The 19,562-nt window shown below is 40.3% G+C and overlaps 1 protein-coding gene across 1 annotated transcript in view; it reads left to right on the top strand.

Annotated features, from left to right (window-relative positions):
- Positions 1–19,562, top strand: part of LOC126418576 (glycogen [starch] synthase) — a 124,733-nt gene that overhangs the window by 46,357 nt on the left and 58,814 nt on the right. Inside the window, exon 6 of the mRNA XM_050085393.1 lies at positions 10,640–10,902. Coding sequence (XP_049941350.1) covers positions 10,640–10,902 — 263 coding nt within the window. The remainder of the gene's footprint in view (positions 1–10,639; positions 10,903–19,562) is intronic.

The raw sequence follows: 19,562 nt of genomic DNA on the forward strand, positions 1-19,562 counted from the left end.
TGGAGGACATCTGCCCATAATAAAATGAATCTTTCTTTCCATGTTCCAGACTTGTCATATAAACAGCCTTTTAAAATAATTCTGCAGCTGTCCATACATGAAGTTGTAAATGTAGGGTAGTGTTTTTATCATCTTAAAATATGTGGCTGGAAGTTTCAAATTGTAGTTGGCAGCAACCTTTCATTTCTATTAGCCTTGACACAAAATAATGCCGTCATGTTTTCTCTCTCTCTCTCTCTCTCTCTCTCTCTCTCTCTCTCTCTCTCTCTCTCTCTCTCTCTCTCTCATTCATTTATTTTTTTCCTTTTTAACACAGTATTTTGTTTGGAAAATAAACAGTAAAAGATAGCAAAAATGTTTTTGTGCATGTGTCCTGGTCTCAGCTATGGAACAATATTGTTCTCCCAGTATTCTGCTGGGTCACTTCTTCCATATATAAGCTAACAAGCATTGTTCTGAATCTTCAGTCCCATTTGTGTCTTCTATCACAGTACATTTCTGTCCAAACACATGTTCTCATTCTTCAAACATCTTCCTTAAAACAGCTCCAAGGACTAGTAAGCCACTGAATGATGAGATATGTTTTAAATTTTAACATGCATCCACCTTTTATGTCAGTATTTGGAAATTCCCCTTATATTAAAAAAAAAACTATGTAAAAAGACTGCACCAAATCCTATTTCTCTGCAGTGCCAGGCTGTCCAACATTATTATTGTCTTAGACATCACAAATAATCATTGGATTCTTCTTCTTCTGTCCTATGGATCAGCTAAGGACCACGATATTCAACTTTTCAGCCTGGAGAGGGACTTGATGTTTGTCCAGTAATGCTGCATTCTCTGGCTATGTTTCTCCTTTCTCCCCTTTGTCCAAAGGGCACCGGTCTTTTTATGGGGTGATCTGTTTTTAAACCTCTCTTCTCTTATTCTTCTGGGAAGTGCTCGGTTTCTAATGTCACTTTCTGTTTGTCCAGTTCCTGGATGTCCTCCTTGACTTCTATCAGCCATGGTGTCATGGTTTTTCTGCTCTTCCAGTAGCTGAGAGTCAACTGATCAGTCTTGTTTGGTATGTCCACAGAATGTGAGACATCTCTTCCTGTCTACATCTGTGATTTTCTCAGTATGATTGTATATCTCCTGGTTTGATAGTCTTCTGTGTTCACCATCTGTTCTGATAGCTCCCAGAATTTTTCTCAGGATCTTCCTCTCCTGCATCTCTAGTTTATCTGTCAAGCCTTTCCTGTTCAGAAGCATTCTGAGGCATATAGGGCTTCAGGGTGGATAACTGTTTGGTAGTGTTTTAGTTTAGAATTATGAGATAGGCATTTATTATTATAAATATTTTGGTTAATCACTATACTAATTTTAACTTATTAATGCCAGTTGTTAGTGCTGTTCCTTCTGATAGATTAGGTTCCAACCACTCTCCTAGATACTTGAATCTGTCAACTTTCTCAATTTGACCTTGTTCCAGATGTAGTTAACTGGTAGTATCACTGATGTTGGTGAGGTATTTTGTCTTTTCTAGTGACAGTTGAAGTCTTACCTTGGCAGCCTGGAGTTTGAGCATATTGAGCTGCTTTACTGCTTCTTCCACTGAGCCTGCTATAAGTGCCAGATCATCTGCGAAAGCTAAACCGTCTAATACTAGTCCCTTCCGTTTGTGTCCCAGGTAAATACCACTTGGTATATTTTGTACTTTAATTTCTTTCTCCACTCTCTGATCACCTTGTCCAGTGCACAGTTGAAGAGGAGAGATGAAATTCCATCATCTTGTCTAACTCCTGTCTTTATCTCAAAGCTTTCTGAAAGTTTTCCCCTGAACTTTAGCGTTACTCAGGGTCTGGATTCTGTTTTAAATAATAAGTTCTTTTTGTGTGTGTGCTGGCCATAATGACATGAAACACACTCACCTGCACAGCTCAACAATTTTATAAATAATAGGATGTGCTGATGGCTTCATTTTTGACATCAGAATGTTTGCTATGGTGAGTTGTGATCTTTCTTTAATTAATCTTGCACGAACGCATTTCAGGAGCACATACCCACTGCGAAGTGATTTTTTTTTTTTAATTACACTATGGTGTGTTAAGCTGCTGCATTATTCTACAGGCACATGTAAATTTGTTGCTACTGTCACTTATTGTCCTACAGATCCTCAGAGGTATGAATGAAACTATCACTCTTTTGACTAAGGTGCACCAGTGATGATGACTTTTGGCATGTTTGCTTTACAGTGAAGTTTCCAGAAATGCTGTAATTCACACAAAGTAGGCACGATATTAACTCTTCATGGTGTAGTAAAATACACTTTTCTGAGGAGTAAGAATACTTGTAGGGATAAGTGCATAGAAGTTGATGTGGATTATAAGAAAAAATTATATTGATTTAAAACCAGTTTTGTTATGCAGCTATTTGTCTAAGTATTGAATGACTTTTGTAAATGTCACTACCACTTTCCTGATCAGGTACATGTTTTTGTAAGTGCTTATTGTATGCAAAGGAAGTCCAATGTCATTTTCACATCCTTTCATAAATTTCATACTCCTCACAGGCCAGGAAATTATTTCAGATCTCAGTGAACTGGTGATGGTCTTTGTAATAGCAAAGTTCAGGAGATGGAGATTACTAGTTTGAAACAAATGAATGTGATATAGATGCCAATGCAGTTACTCCAAGTGAGTAATCTGCAAGCACATCTGTTACTAAAGACTGCTACTTGAATAGGATCGAGCAGACTGAATGGCTAATAATAATAATAATAATAATAATAATAATAATAATAATAATAATAATAATAATAATTATTATTATTATTATTATTATTATTATTATTATTATTATTATTATTATTATAAATCACTAGAAACAAAAACTGAAAAGCACAATTCAGTTCATGATATTTTGATAGGTTAATGGATGGTGCTCATTATTCATAATGTATGACAATTTGTGGGCATTTTGACAGACCTTACAATCCACAATGTTACACATGATATGAAGTATATGACCAAAAAAAAAAGACTCCCTCTCAAATGTTAATCTAACTAAAAATGACTTCGTCCATGTAATAAAAGTGGAGGAATTCTAATGTGTCTCCCCAGATACCCCACGTGTGTCTCAGTTTGGAGGTACTTTAGATCAAGAGTATTTACCATTTCTCAGGATTAAAGTACTTCACCATTGGGATCACACTGGCTGTTTGTGATCGGTTGCTGCTTGCTTGTTCAGTGGCGGGCCGCGCACGTGCACTTCATGTGTATTTTCCCAATATACGACAATAATCCACATGAAATTTGGCACAAAAACAAGACAACACACTAATTCAGAAAATAACTCACAAAACAACACAAATATTCATTCATAGGCAATGAAGGTGAATAAACTAAAGTATGATGGCTTTTGTATGACAAATAATACACTGTCCAGTCACATTAATGTGACAACCTGTCAAAAGCCTGAATAACATCATTTTGCAGCACAGGAAGGGTGTCAGTGAGATTTTGGAAGGTACAGACAGGGATGTGGAGCAGTATCGACTCAAGTGCCATGACCAGCTGCACTAGCTTTCTCGGTTGAAGTTCCATGGCACGAACAGTCAGATTGAGGTGGTCCCATAGATTTTCAATTGGGTTTAGATCAGAGGAGTTTATTGGTCAGGGGAGTGTGGTAAACTCATGCCTTTGCTCTTTGAACTATGCACGTATACTGTGAGCTGTGACACTTTCCTTATGTTGCTGGTAGGTGCCATTGTCTCAAGAAAAACAAACTGCATAGCAGGGTGGACATGGTCCCTAGATGTAGATGCATACTTGTGTTGATCCATTGTGCCCTCCAGAATGACATGATCATCCAGGGAGTGCCATGAAAAAACATTTCCCCCATCATAACACTCCCTACTCTGGAATGGACCTTTCCGATGATTGTTGCAAACTGTTTACTTCGAGCCATTTCGTGCAGGTGCAGTATAAAACATGAATAATCTGAAAAGGCCACCTGTTGTCCCTGTAGATATTTGGTTGTGGTACTGGCATGCAAATTCCAGCCTTAATCGCCAGTGAATGGCAGTCGGCACGGGTGCACGAACCAGGTGCCTGCTGCGGAGACCCGTATGTAGCAATATTTGCTAAACTGTTGGTAGCCTCGTGCTTCAACTGGGTGGTTAGTTACTCAACAGTTGCATGTCTCATTGTACACATCTCCCCAGCTGTTGTTCAGTCCTGTCATCTATGACTGATTTTGGATAGTGCCATTTTTGCCACGCACTGTATGCTTTAACTGTGGTGGCACACAAACAGTTTACACACTTAGCAGTTTTGGAAATGATTCTGCCTGTGACCCAAAAACCACTGATCAAGGCCTTTTGGCAGCAGATAAATTGCACCATTTTGGCGTTATGACAACCACTGTACTGTTTCCTGTGTTCCTCATACACAGTTGATGAATATCCTATACTCCTAGTGCTACCAGCTGCTGTATGTGAGTGGTTATGGGACGTTGATGTTGAACATAAGTGGTGGTCACATTAATGTGACTGGACCATACTGTGCTAATCTGCAATCATAACGGTGGTGTTAAAAGGTAATGGTGTTAGAAACAGAAACAGTCAGTTTGATGGGGACTTCGGTTACTAGGAAGATGGTGACAATGAGATTAATAAAGCTTAGAAAAAATGATAACTTTATTACCAAACATTTTCCAGTAATAGTTCATGAGTGCTGAGCCTTTTTAACATTTGCAAACTCTACATTTAGCTGGTGCCTCACACTAATCCTCTTGATCATATCCTCCCGTTTATGGATATAGTGGTAACACATGATATTTCTAGAACCCTCTCAATTAGTGTGTCCACAAGTGGTGACATGAGTAAATTGTACTTCATTTGATTGACAAATGACGTATCCTGATGTCATAACATTTCTTAGCCATTTGTAATATGGCTCTAAATTTATTGTTCCCCATTTGATTGTGACTTCGAACATTTCAAAATACCACAATCCCCAATAAGAATATGCATTAATGTATCTGTAATTTGATTTAACAGTTGCGATATGTGCAAAACAGTGCATACTGTTCACAATAGTTACTATATGCTTACTAGAGATGGGCAAAACTGTTCTTTTCATCGATCAGATAAGGAGTGATCATTCACTGGAATGAACTAGATCTTTTTTGTGACTGAGCACCCACCATTCACTCACAAAAATAAGTAAAAGAAAGGTACATTGCCTTTTTAATTCAGATTACTAAACCTGTATTTTTATTTGATTCGGTCCTGTTTTGAAGGAAGGAGAAATAATTGTGTATTGTGTCCCTAGTAATTTTCATATACAAAAGCTTTAAATTTAGTCTTCTGTAAAAATGATAAATATTAAAACAAAGCCCTAAATATTTTTATTACGTAAATTTTAAGAGTGAAGACAGATTCTTTTATATCTTGATACTTTCATTGGAAAAGCAATATAAAAATTATAACCACTGTAATTGAAGTGTATTTGCAGTTGGTGTTGCCATATATGTTCCCAAAAAGGAAAAATTAATAAATTTGTCATTTATAAATAAAACTTGACACAATTTAGTCGATACGCATCTCTTTAATTTCTTAGTGTCCATTTGTCCTGCTTTTGAAAATATTCATTCACACGCCACTGATTTTGCTGCGATACACAATACTTTTAGAACCAACTGATACAGCACTGGTCACAAAAATTTTCTTGTTTTCCACCAGTTTAAGAGATAGCTGTCTCTGCGCAAACATCCCTCCACTAAATATTTGTCCACTTCAACAACCACCACACTATACGGGTTGTGACTTGCTTGAAGCTAATAGTTTCGTTGAACTTCTCCCAGACTGAAGAAATCTCTTGTCACAGCAGTAACTGGTTGTGAGAAATGAGCTCTGTTTTTTCTTGATGGACAATCAACACTTTCATTTTTGCAGTAGCCTTTGTGTAGCTGTTCCGAAATGGTTTGTCATCTGAAAACCCTTGCCTTTTGAGTTGGGGGTCCAGTAACGTTGTCTGATGAATCAGTTTGTATTCTTCTAAGTGAAGGCAATGTGTAGGATATATTTTTGTGCAGCACTGGAAAGTACACTGCTAAAATTCAAACATATACAACTAAACATAGCCATTTCAAATTGTAAAAGCTTAAAGCGAGGGAAAAAATATATATGCAACACTTTCTGTAATCAGAAGTTACCTGAAACCCGCAGGCGTGAAATTTGTATCATATATGAAAAGATCTGAAACAATCATAGTGATTGAGAAACTCACAAAGACAAGCCAGATAATATGTGAAGATTACACTGCTGAAAAATAAAAATTTCAATAATGTGACATCTGAATTTGGGCTACATAGCATTGAACAAGAAATAATGGTGCAGATAAAGGCTGGAAAAAATGAACTCTGAAGACTGTGCTTTAGGAGCTATGAACTTGTCAACTCTTGCAGTGAATAGTTCCAGTGTTTCTGTATTGTTACTATAGAACATAGTTAGCCATCATTTTCAACTCATTTCAATGAACTCTGCAATATATTTCAGAATATCGACATACAGGTCTTCTGGCTCAAGCCAAGCATGCTCTCCAGTTCCCTAAATACAGATTCCACTGTCCTAAGACACCACAGAAGCAACAGATGAACACGTATAGTAGTGACATACAAACACATTGACTTATTACTGACTGTGTTACTCACATCCATTAGTAATTAAAACAAAAAAACAAATCAAGTCAAATATATGTTCATAAATATCAAAGAAAACTTGCCTAATGTGTGTCCTCTACAGACCTCCAAAAGTAGGTGGAATAGCATTTTCAAAACTGATTTTTGAAAAGTTGATTCGACTTGGAACACTTACATAAATACCTGTGATCCTCTCCCCTGTTTCTTGATAATACAAAACCTGCTGCTTCTGTTTGAATTTTCTCAATGTACTCCATTAATCCTACCTGATAAGGATCCCAGATTACACAGCAGTACTCCAAAAGAGGATGCACAAATATAGTGTAAGCAGTCTCTTTACTAGACCTGTTAAATTTTCTAAGTGTTCTGCTAATAAAATGCAGTCTTTGATTTGCCTGCCTCACAATGTTTTCTATGTATTCTTTCCAACTTAAGTTGTTTGTAATTGTAATTTGTAGGTGATTAGCTGAATTTATTGGCTTTACATTTGACTTATATATTGTTTAACTGAAGTTTGGTTCCTTTTAGTACTCATGTAGATGATCTCACACTTTCTCTTGTTTAGGGTCAATTGCCAAATTTCGCACCATTCATATATCTTTCCTAAATCATTTTGCAATCTATTTTTATCTTTTGTGACTTTATTAGACAATAAATGATAGCATCATCTGCAAACAACCTGAGACAACTGCTCAGATTCTATTAAATTGTTTATGTAATTAAGAAATACCTTATAGCTTTATTCATCAGCGTCATGATAAACTGGTTATTATTTCAATAATTGTTATAGTTATTGTTGTATATCAAAATTAAATAAGGTACTGCAAGGAAGTTGAATGATTTGCATGCTGCATACCAAATTTGGCTAACATATTGAACTACTCTGTAAACTTGGGATGGGCTGTATAACTGACTCCATTCTTGATATAATGGATTGTGTATAGTGCACTCTGTTCCACCCATCCACCCAGACGATAAATTGAGAATGAAATATTCATAACATTCTTGTATCTTGCAAAAGGTTTGAGTTGTTGAAATGAGGTTTTGGGAACTGATAGCAGACAAAGGAGTATGCTGTGACGTGGTTACTGTGCATAGCTTCCTTATCTAGCATGATATACTTGTAAATACAGTTTTTTTCAATGGAATAATGTAGCTTTTTATGGATTATTCAACAGCTGGTGAGACAAGAATTGTTACAGCATCCTAGAAACCGGATGTAGTTTTCAAGATTTGGCTTTTGACGTAAACAGAGGGATTCACAACCACTTTAAGAGTTCTGGAGTCGACTACCAATGTGTGTTGTGGGATTGCCTCCAGCCAATCTGCTTCAGTGTGCCTTTGGAATATGATTTTGTAAATGCTGTAAATCACTTATATAACATACAGAACATTCCAAATGCAGTCAGTGATGTTGAGGGAAAAAGAGATTCATCTAAAATGCCCAGAAAATCTGGTACAGTATTTTCTAGTTATAAACATTTTCAACCAATCATACTACAGGCAGCAGCAGCAGCAGCAGACGCTCATGGAAGTTCATTATAATTGTTGTTGGGGGGGATTCGGGGAGGAAATCGAAGCATGGTAGATTTCATTCTTCTAGTGTATTTCAGTTGATGCTAGAAGGGGAGCTTAATGTACTGCCAGACTCTAAACTAACAAACACATCAGCTGTATTGACTTTTTATTCATTGGCGGTGAGATGTATCCATTGTTAAGGGGTTTTATCTTGCATTCAATGGGTTTTGTATCTAGGGAAAGAATATTTAAACAAACACAAAGTAAAACAGTTGCAATCAAGGTTTCCACTCATGCCATTTTCTGAACAGCACAACTGAAACAGAAGCACTGGCAACAGCAGTGACTCCGCTTCCTGCAGCAACAGCTGCCAGCATTGCCCAAATGAAGCTGGAGTCACTCGAATGCTCTGGTAACCACACTGTGAAACATACATGTTTCATTCACTCGGCGCTGCTCTGCTCGCAACAGCACTGTAATCACACGCACTGGGGAGCACTGGTTTGTTCCACCAGTGCTGCTCCGGTCGTGCCATGCTGCTGCGCTATAACTGCAACTCCATTAATTTTATGGTCATGCTAAGTGCTAATCTTACTACAATTTGCTGTCTTTTAGGTTTAAATTGCAGTTGGGTAGATATAAATGGAATCCTTGGAATAAATCCTTTTTTCACTTTATATTTTCCTAATGTTTTTGCTTCAGTTTTATTACAAACAATCCTGTTGGCAGACCATCTGCAACTGAGCATTATAGCAGAGGTTGAAAATACCGCTTCAGTTGTAAATTGCTTTATTTTCATACGACTGGTTTTGGACTGTTATAAGCCCATCCTCAGATTAAAAACTTTTAAAAAACATTTTGAAACTGCCGGTCGGGCTAGGTGCTATAAAACCTATGTCAATGCGAAAGTGGCACCAGACGGTACTACGGATGACTGCCTGGGTAGGGAATATATACAAGTATCATGACACTTACATTGTGCTGTGGTCCCCGAGTGCCGCGTGTACCAGGCGCGGTGTGCTGCCTATTAGTGCAGAACAGGGAGTAGCGGATGCGAACAAGGAGGCAAATTTGTGATATGTTTTTTGTGTGTGTTGTGGTGTGTGAAAATTATCTCCCATCTTTTCTCTTTCCAGTACGACACCTGAGGATGGGCTTATAACAGTCCAAAACCGGTCATGTGAAAATAAAGTAATTTATAACTGAAGCGGTATTTTCAACCTCTGCTTCAGTTTTATTGTTTGATAACTGTTAGTCACCATTTCTTGTTTTGAATTTTTAAATTAATATTGTCAGCTACTGTGTTTCTTACTGCAAAAATTGCTCTTTCAAATAACTAACTTAATTAATTTTGGGCAATGTTTGAGGAAACTTTATTAATTCATTTTGGTTGTTACATAAGTCATTTAGAAATTCATTTTGACCAGTTACACAGTTAGTGAGTGCCTTCTCCAAGACAGAATGGTTTGCTGCTTCATCGTTGGAAAGTTAAGCTTTTGTATTTATTCTTAATTGTACTTTCCTTACTCAAAACCAAAGAAATGGTTTCTTCAAACATGCATTGATTTAATCCGCTGGTGATTGTGAAATAACTGGAAGTATTTGCCGAAAGTGTCCAGAATTTGCAAGCAATGCACTTCCCATTAATTCGGGATTACATTGGAGATCTAGAACAGTCTAGAATCTTCTGAAAGATTCTATAACACTTTGGAACATTCTAAAACATTCTCCAACATCTTGGAAGGGACATTTTAGTCAGTCTTGGCTCCTTCAGCACCCGATTCCAAGCTACTTCACTGTCTTCCCATAAGAAGTCCATTAGTTTATGCCCTCTTTTGACACCCATATCTTAGAACCCAATCCCTCCAGTTCCAAACCACCCATGTGGATGGGAGGGGGGTGGAGGGCTGACGTAGCACGTAACATCCTTATGGCTGCGGAAGTGTGTGGCAGAGTTACGACGACATGCAGAGACAAAGCACACTTACATTTATTATGTCGACATATACAAATGTCCTCTTTAGACAGCAACATCTTCATAACTAATTCCTAAAGTTACAAAACAAAACCTTTATGGATGGGGGATGGAGGGTTGTCACACAATGTAGCCACCATGATGCTGCAAAATTCACTTGCAAAGTTTTGACAGGGATTTATCACTTTGAAAGTATCAGTGTTTCTTCCATGTTTTGTTTTAATTTTTAGTATTTTTTATTTCTGACATTAAGTACACAACAAATTGTTTATTTTGAATTTTATTTAAGCTCTGTACACAATTTTAATGCTATCTTACACATCTTTGCTTAACAATTTTTACAGAAAAACCATTTAGCAGCTTAATATTGAAAGATTTAGACTCTGAGAGAGAGAGAACTTAGATACTGTATCTGTTGTTTCTTGTAGCGGACAATAATAGGTTGTTTGCTTTGAATAGTTCAACATTGACGAAGAAGCTGGGAAGCGAAATATTTATCACCGATACTGTCTGGAACGAGCAGCTACTCACCTTGCGCATGTCTTTACTACTGTGTCCGAAATCACAGGACTTGAAGCTGAGCACCTCTTAAAGCGAAAGCCTGATGTAATTACTCCAAATGGTCTTAATGTCAAAAAGTTCCTCGCTCTCCATGAATTCCAGAACTTGCATGCTCTGTCAAAAGAGAAAATACATGAGTTCGTAAGAGGACACTTTTATGGGTGAGTTGAACTTCTTCATTCTCTTACACGTTTTGTGTGTGTGTGTGTGTGTGTGTGTGTGTGTGTGTGTGTTTTGTTGTTGTTGTTGTGACATTCCTTATTTATTCATTGTATATATTTTCCAGAATATTTCCTTCTTTATTCATTGTGTGTATTTCCCTACACATTTCAGTGGTTTGCTGTAGTGAAAAATGACATTTTGGAAATGAAGGCTGATATCCCGTATTCATAGTTTCTTGTATCCTGCATAGTTCCTTTTCAAGTAGCTTTGCTTCAGACCCATAACACTAGATAAAAATGTTTGTGCATGTAGCTTGCAGTCTGTACATTCTCTTAATGCCCTGTGCATATTTATAAACTGGCTGTTTTCTTATAACTTTTCATAAGCATGCTATGCTAAAATTAACCATTTATCTGCCTAAATCATTTTAGTGAAATAATCCAATCAAATTGATAATGGCACACAGTCCGATATGATTCATTAGTTCTTAAAAAATCATGCTTCGAGATGTTAGTTAGCTGTATTTCATTTTTAATTACTTGGTCACATACCTAATATTTTTATAACTAAACAATATGACTATGGTGGACCTAATTTCATACCAAACAAGTGCCCTTTTTTCTTGTTTGATGGTTATTAGTTCAAAGTGTAATGTAAATATAGTCATTATCTTGTCTTTTGATCATACAGATTATTCATATTTCACGTGAAGTTGGAGTGATTCTTCCTTTCAATACATACTCCATGGAAAGGATGTATTTGTGGCCTCATTGAACACAACTCTCACATCCTCAGATGAAGACCAGCATGCACTCATATATTCTCATCTGCACAGCCAATCACTCCATCTGTGTCATCCATTCATTATTCGCAAAGATTGTACTTCACTGGATGAGGTGGAAGCCTGAGGATCGTTGTGGTACACTGTATGGAAACCACAGACCAGCCTAATTCACTTCTGTTGCCAAAAAGGTGTACGGTTGCCTCAAGGTCCTCGGTTATTCCTTCGTCGTAACAGTTGCTTGAAGTGTCCCAATGTACAGATTGCTGTAATGAGTTTAGCATGTCAGAAAATAACGGACAATGACATTCTTAAGAAAAAGTTACAATAATAGTATGTGCTGCTAATGAGATTTTAAAGATGATAGGACTGGAGGCAGTGTGACATCATTTCAAGGAGCTATTCGTTGAAGAATGCAATTTGTGATATAATTAAGAGGTATGTGTGAAAATTCTTGCCATGTTAAAGAGGGAGGTGAAAATGAAGTCAAAGGAATTGGTTTAAATAGGTATGTGTTTTTCAATCATGCAAATGCATCATCAAATAATGAAAAATCCTAGATGGAGTGATGACAAAATTACTGACCATACGGAGGATGTGTTGAGTCGCAGATAGGCACAACAAAAACACTACTACACATTTAAGCTTTTGGCCATAAAGCCTTTTTCTAAAGTAGAAAACACTCACACTCTGTCTCTGGCTGCACCTCATGGGAGAAGCAGTCTATGAATGGTGGGGATATGGAGGAGGCTGGGGTGGGGAGGGGAAGAGAGAGGGATAGCAGGGAGCAGGGTAGGGGTGGGGGAAGGTGTAGTGCTGCTTGTGCAAGCATGTAGGGATGCAGTGGAGACAGGGTAAGGCAGCTAGGTGCAGTTGTGGAGTGTAATTTTGGGGGGGGGGGTAGGGGGGGGGGGGAGGAAGGGTAGAAGTAGAGGAGAGGAAAAATACTAAAGAGTGTGGTGATGAAATAGAGTGGGGGCAGGAAAGGTCACAGGTGGATGAAAGGCAGGGACTAACGGTTGAGGCCAGGGGGCTGTGGGAATGTAGGATACATTGCGGGAAGAGTTCCCAACATCTCCTCTGTATGGTAAGTAGCATTCTATCCCTTTCATAATATTGTTGTTACTCCAGCCTGAATTTGTCATTGTTTGATTTTGCCTAGTGGCTTTTCTTCCATCCCACAACTCAGTGCTGTTTTCCTTTGTTACACTCTGTAATGCATTACTTTACTCAGTGTCTGTGATTTTCTTTCTCTTTTTTCCTGTGTCTTATTTGTCACATTCCAAACCACATATGCTCTGATTTACAAGCCACACTGTGTATCAACCTTCTTGTCTGTGCACATCACAGTTATGTGACTGCTCTGATTACTGGTCCAGCATTGTGTGTTCCACATGATTACTGCCAATATAATTAATCCTAGACCTTCAAATTGAACACTATTCTTGCCTCACTCTCCCATATTTTTGTATGTTACTTTCTGTACCTTCCTGTGCCTCATGAATCTGTTGACCTTGACCTACCAACCCCGTCCCCTTTTTCTTCCTTGTTGCAGCACGCACATGCTAACCTCACATCAGCTACTCTTCTTTTCATACATTTCTACCCGTCTCTCCCATCTTAGATTCATTGATGACGTCTTTGTGATCTGGACAGTGGGTGAGGACATCCTATCCACATTCCTCCAGACCCTCAACACCACCTCTCCATTTCGCTTTGCCTGGTTCTTGTTAACCCAACAAGCCACCTTCCTCGGTGGTGACCTCCACTCCAAAGATGGCTACGTAAGTACCTCCATCCGTATCAAACCTACCAACCACCAGCAATACCTCCAGTTTGACAGCTGTCAACCATTCCATCCCAAGAAGTCCCTTCCATACAGCTTAGAGGCCTGTGGCTGTCACATCTGTAGTGATGAGCAGTCCTTCTCCATATATTCCAAGAGTCTCATTGAGGCCTCCACAGACTGAAATTACCCTCCTAACGCTGTATAGAAACAGATATCTTCTGCCTTGTCTCTTCTAATGACTCAGTACAACCCAGGACCATAGCATCTGAATCACATTCTTTGCCAGGGTTTTGACTGTCTTGTCATGCTCTGAATGAGGAATATCCTTCCAAACCCTCCCTCAGTGGCATTCTTAGGCCCATCAGACCTATGCAATATCATTGTCCATTCCTACTCCAACCCTGCTCCCATCCACTAGTCTCATGGCTCATATCACTGTAATAGACCTAGATGGAAGACCTGTCCAATACATCCTACCACCACTCCGTACTCCATTCCAGTCAAAGGCATTATCTATCCCATATGAAAGGCCAGACCACCTGTGAAAGCAGTCATGCGATCTAAAAATTAAGCTGCAACCAATGTGCTGCTTTCTACATGGACATGACAACCAACAAGCTGTCTGTCTGCAGGAATGATCAATCACAAACTTTGGCAGGCACACAACTGGTCCATTCAGTTGCTGAACATGATGTTCAAACAGTGTGCTAAACTTCAATGACTGTTTCATAACCTGCTCCATCTGGATCCTTTATACAAACACCATGTACCAATACCAACTTTTCCAAATAGCACAGAGAAGGAGGGGGGGCAGAACTCTGCGCAATATATCCTAAGTTTTTGAAACACCCTGGCCTCAACCTTCATTAGTCCCTGTCTTTCACCCACGTATCCCCTTCCATGTTCCCGCCCCAGGACTACACAGCCATCTATTCCACCATCACACTCACAATCTTACACTTTCCCTCATCCATGCCCTGCTGTCCCTCCCCTCACCTTCCCTATCACAATCTTCTTCTTACCCCACACCACCCATGGATTGCTTCTCCCAAGAGGTGCAGTTGCTGTGCACATCTGGCCTCAGCAACCAGAGACAGTGGTTAGTTTTGTGTGTGTGTGTGTGTGTGTGTGTGTGTGTGTGTGTGTGTTTGTTTGTTTTATACTTTAAATGTTAGCTGTGCAGAATAGTTTTGTTTATGACTTTTTAAAGTGGTTATGTTGTGTGAATTTCTGCTGCCAATTAGCAGTCCAAAACAGGCATAATAAAGAAATAATGTTTACAAGGAGGCTGCATTGACTCAATGTAGGGGAGGGGGGAGTGGGGCCGCAGTCGGAAGGAGCACACCATCGGAGACTCTAGCAGACATTGGGGATTTTCTCACAATGAGCCAATCACCATCTCAGTCGATGTCTAATAAACATAAACAGAATGAGGCTAAAGATTCAATCAATCTCCCAACTGCACTTCGGTTCCTCGTGGTATCGCATACTGGAGGGGGTCAGTCCTTTCCTACAGTTAATCCACTTATTATTCACAAAGGTGTTGATACAATTGCAATCCTTGTGAAATCCTGCTCTTGTTTATGTAATGGAACTTTACTGTTGGAGACCAATTGTGATTTTCAGGCCGAACAATTGCTTGCAACTTTGCTCCTCTGTAGTTATGCTGTTCATGTCGAGGCTATCGAATGCTGAATTTGTTGTGTGGTGTTATGTACACTGGGCTCCTCAGTGGTCTGACTGGAGGAGAAATCCAAACTTGTCTCTCTGGTCAGGGTGTCACTGTAGTCCGTCGGGTAATGAAAAAGGTTGATGCAACCTCAGTGCCTACACGCACTCTTCCTCTAGTTTGATAGAGCAGTGCTTCCACCAAAGATCAAAGCACGCTATGAGGTCATCTCAGTCTGACCATACATTCCAAACAGATTCTTTCCTACCAGTGTCAATGTTACAATTATATTGACATATTCTGCAAAACATGGCCAAGTGTGTAACCTATGGTAGAGATGCCCACAAGGGTGATTGGTCACCTCCTCCTCTCTGCTGTCTCAATTGCAGTGGTGACCATGCAGCCTCATCATTAGAATGTCCTATGTATCTTGATGAGCAGGCTATCCAGGAGATCTGGGTGGGGGGGAAAAAGTACGTTACCCTGTCACTCACAAATTGTTGGTTAGTCAAAAGACCTGCATTTTACCATCTGGCACTTACAGTAATGTTCTTGTTATGCCTCACTCCATGGAGGACATGGGCACATGGATTTGTAACCCCAAATTCAGCACTACAATCGTAAAATTGCCCAGCGTCACAGTAGCATTCTCATCTTCTCCTCCAGCTGTGCAACAAGCCACAAAATCTTTGCCCCCAACAGCAAAATCACCTGCTTCACAACTGGCAGGCCAGAAAAGGAAGAAAGAACACTCCCTCACGCCAACAGATATCTGAGTCATCATCTGCCAAATGCAAAGATTCTAAGAAATCAAACAAACGGTCGTCTCCTTCCTGACTCGAAGAGTTCTTCAGTGTTGTTGCCGCATGATACTGTCACCTGGCCGGCCTCCATTTCATTGATGCATACCACCTACCATTTTTTTGTCCTGGACTCCACAGGTCAACCCAGAGAGAATGCTGACACCTCTGTAGATCTCAAGAAACAGGATCCTCCAGCCTCTATGCTTTGTAGCAGTGAGTCTTCAACATTGGTTCCCTCATTGTCAGCTTTCCCTGTCAACACTGTCATCTGGTGGAACATTCATGGCATTAGATCCAACAGGGAAGAATTAAGACTACTGGTGGAATCACAGTGTCCACTTGTTTTCTGCCGCCAAGAAACAAAATTGCATCCTCACGACTGCTTTGATCTCTTGCATTTTACATTGACCTTCCCCCTGTGGATGACATTCCGTCTCACAGGGGAGCCATGGTGCTCATTTGGGAGGACATCCACAGCCAAACCATCTCGCTAAGCACCCAGCTGCAAGCTGTTGCAGTCCATATTTTCCTTCCTTGCTTCAGCTTTTCTCCTTGTAACGTCTACATCCTTCCATCATTTGGTGTAACCAGGGTAGACGTCCTCCAGCTTACTGGTCAACTCCCTCACCCCATTTTGCTGCTTGGTGTCTTTAATGCACACAGTCGTCTTTGGGGCTCTTCCAGAACCTGTCTGAACAGTTCCCTCTTAGCTGACCTCAGTCAATTCAGCCTCATTTGTCTTAACACTTCAGCACCCAAGTTGCTTTCAGACTCCACTCACACCTATTCACATTTGGACTTCTTGTTCTGCAATGTCCAACTTGGCCATCGTCTCAAGTGGTTGATTCTATGACACATACTCGTGTGACCATTTCCCTTGTGCTATCCGTTTTCTGACCCCCTGTTACATCCTGGAGTTCACTTCCATTCTTGCTCCGGCAGCTGAACTTCACGCTACCTGAAACTTTCCCGGTGGATGTGAACCTTTCACCACCTTGGCTTTGTGTGGTGGCCTGTGTTCACCTTGGCCTTCATTCGCTTCCCATGGATGCTACTCCAGCCTTGCCCTATCGCCTTCAGTTTCATGACCTTTGCGCAAAACTATGCGATAGTCCTTTGTGTACATGGGTGGCTGTCTGACTGACAGCTGTGTTGGGTGTGCCTTCGTCATTGGCACCAACACTTTTCCGTATTGCTTCCAGAACGCTGTTCAGTATTTACAGCAGAGCTCTTCACCCTGTATCAGGCCTTGCAGTACATCCGGCAACACTGGCTTTCCAATTGCTTCATCTGCTCTGACTCCCTGTGCCCTTTAAAGCCTCTGTGTGCTGTACACTGTCCATGCCTTAGTGCAGTGGGTCCAGGAAAGCTCACTTGCTCGCTCTTGATGGAGCCACTGTTATGTTTCTGAGTGTCCCTGGTCATGTCGGTCTGACAGGAAATGAGGCTGCTGACACTGCTGCCAAGACTGCAGTCCTCGTACCTCAGCACAGTATCTCTTACGTTCCCTCCGATGATCTCTGTGTTGTCTGTCAGCAGGTGGTGTCACTTTGGCATCACCACTGGCCCTCTCTTCATGAGAACAAGCTCCAGATTATTAAGCCTCTTCCAGTAGGTTGGAAAACCTCCTCTTGGCCCTCTCACCATGAGATCATTTTAGCTAGGGTGTATATCACGCACTGTCTTTTTAGCCATCGCCATTTAAGTAGTGCTCCCCCACCACTTTGTGCTTATTGCACTCAACCTGTGACAGTCTGCCAGTTCCTGACGGAATGCCCTTTTTTTAACCACTTACGTTCTCGTTTGTGTTTGCCGTCTGAGTTATAGGCCGTTTTAATGAAAGACACGTGGACTGTTGACCATGTTTTACTTTTTATCTGTCATAGCAGTATGGTGAAGACCATTTAATTTTTGGTTCAGGACCTCCATTTCTCTATGGCATATTTTCTAGACCTTTCTCCACATCCCTGTTTTTAGTTGTCTTCTCTTCCATCAATTGGGATTAATGTGTAGTCATTTTTAACTCCTTTCCTTGTCTTCATGTTCTACAGTTCTGACATGGGTGCGTATGATCCTAGTTGTTTCTGTGCTCTAAAAATAAAAATATACATATACCCCCCACCCACCCGGATGATGCAGCACCTTCCTATTGCAGGCAAGCACTTTCTCCTTGATATATACAATCAAATTTGGGCAGATGACACATTTCTCAGACACTCGCATGAAGCTACTGCCATACCCCTACCTAAGTTTGCTAAGGACAAACACTTCCCTTCTATCTAACGCACCCTTTCTCTCACCAGCTGTGTTTGCAACGTGATGGAACATATGATTCATGGCTGGATGGTATGGTCGCTTGAATTTTGCAATCTACTAACCACTGCAGAATGTGCATTTCGAGTGCCATTCTGCAGTTGACCATCTTCTTGTCACTTTGTCAATCCATGTTAAGAATGGTTTTCTGCAGAAATATGAGACTGTGGCCATGTTTTCTTATTTGGAGAAAGCCTGTGACACCTGCTGGAGGACTGATATCCTCCGTACTCTATACACAGGGGGCTTCTGATGCCACTTGCCCTTTTTCCTTCAGGAATTTAAAAAAAAAACAGTTTTCAGGGTATGTGTTGGTTCAGCCTTGTTGGACACCTTTATCCAGGAAAACGGGGTGCCTCAGGGCTCTGTCCTGAGTGCTCTTTGCTGTAAGCGTTAACCCCATTATGACCTGTCTCGCTCCAGGCATCTCCGGCTCCCTTTTTGTCGATGACTTTGCTATGTATTGCAGACTCCACAGACTTATCTCCTTCAGCAGCGTCTTCAGTGATGTCTAGATCATTTTCACTTGTGGAACATTGACAGTGGCTTTTCCTTTTCCACTGACAAACTCATTTGAATTTCTGATGGTGCAATGGCTTTCTTCCACTGTCTTTACATTTTGGGCCTGTTGCTCTTCCATTTGCTGAAACTAGGAAATTCCTGGGGCTCATGCTTGATAGAAAACTGTCTTATCTGGTCACATGCTGTACTTGGATTCTCAATGTCTTATATGTCCTAAACAGTACTTCCTGGGGAGCCAATTGGATAGCCCTCCCCCATTTGAACCCATCCCTTGTCTGTTCAAAACTACACAATGAATGTTTTGTTTATGTGTCTGCATGTCCATTCATCTTACGCCATGTTAATACGATCCACCACCATGGAATCTGTTTGGCCACTGGCACCTTCTACACTAACATGGTCGAGGGTCTCTGTGCAGAAGCTGCTGAACAACTGCTGTCATACTGCTGTGATGTTCTCCTTGAGGATACTTGTGCCATTTGTCTGCTATGCCCGGTCACACATCCTATGCCGCTTCCTTCGATGACTCCTTTGACTGGCAGTGTGGAGCGTGTCCCCTATTACCTCCTAGAGTTCGCTTTTGGCTATTGCTCTGGCAGCTTAACTCCACACTACCTCCCATGTAAAATAAATTAATTTACATCTGCTAGTCATGTGAGGGAGAAAAGATATGGGAAAAATGTCTTTCTGGTTATTTGAGAAGATATTCTGCTATAAATTCTGTTAAAAGCTAATGCATAATATTTTGTGGTACCCAGAACATTTCATTGTTATTGCATGGT

The sequence above is a fragment of the Schistocerca serialis genome, chromosome 9 (assembly GCF_023864345.2).
Source record: "Schistocerca serialis cubense isolate TAMUIC-IGC-003099 chromosome 9, iqSchSeri2.2, whole genome shotgun sequence".
In the NCBI taxonomy this organism is placed as follows: Eukaryota; Metazoa; Arthropoda; class Insecta; order Orthoptera; family Acrididae; genus Schistocerca; species Schistocerca serialis.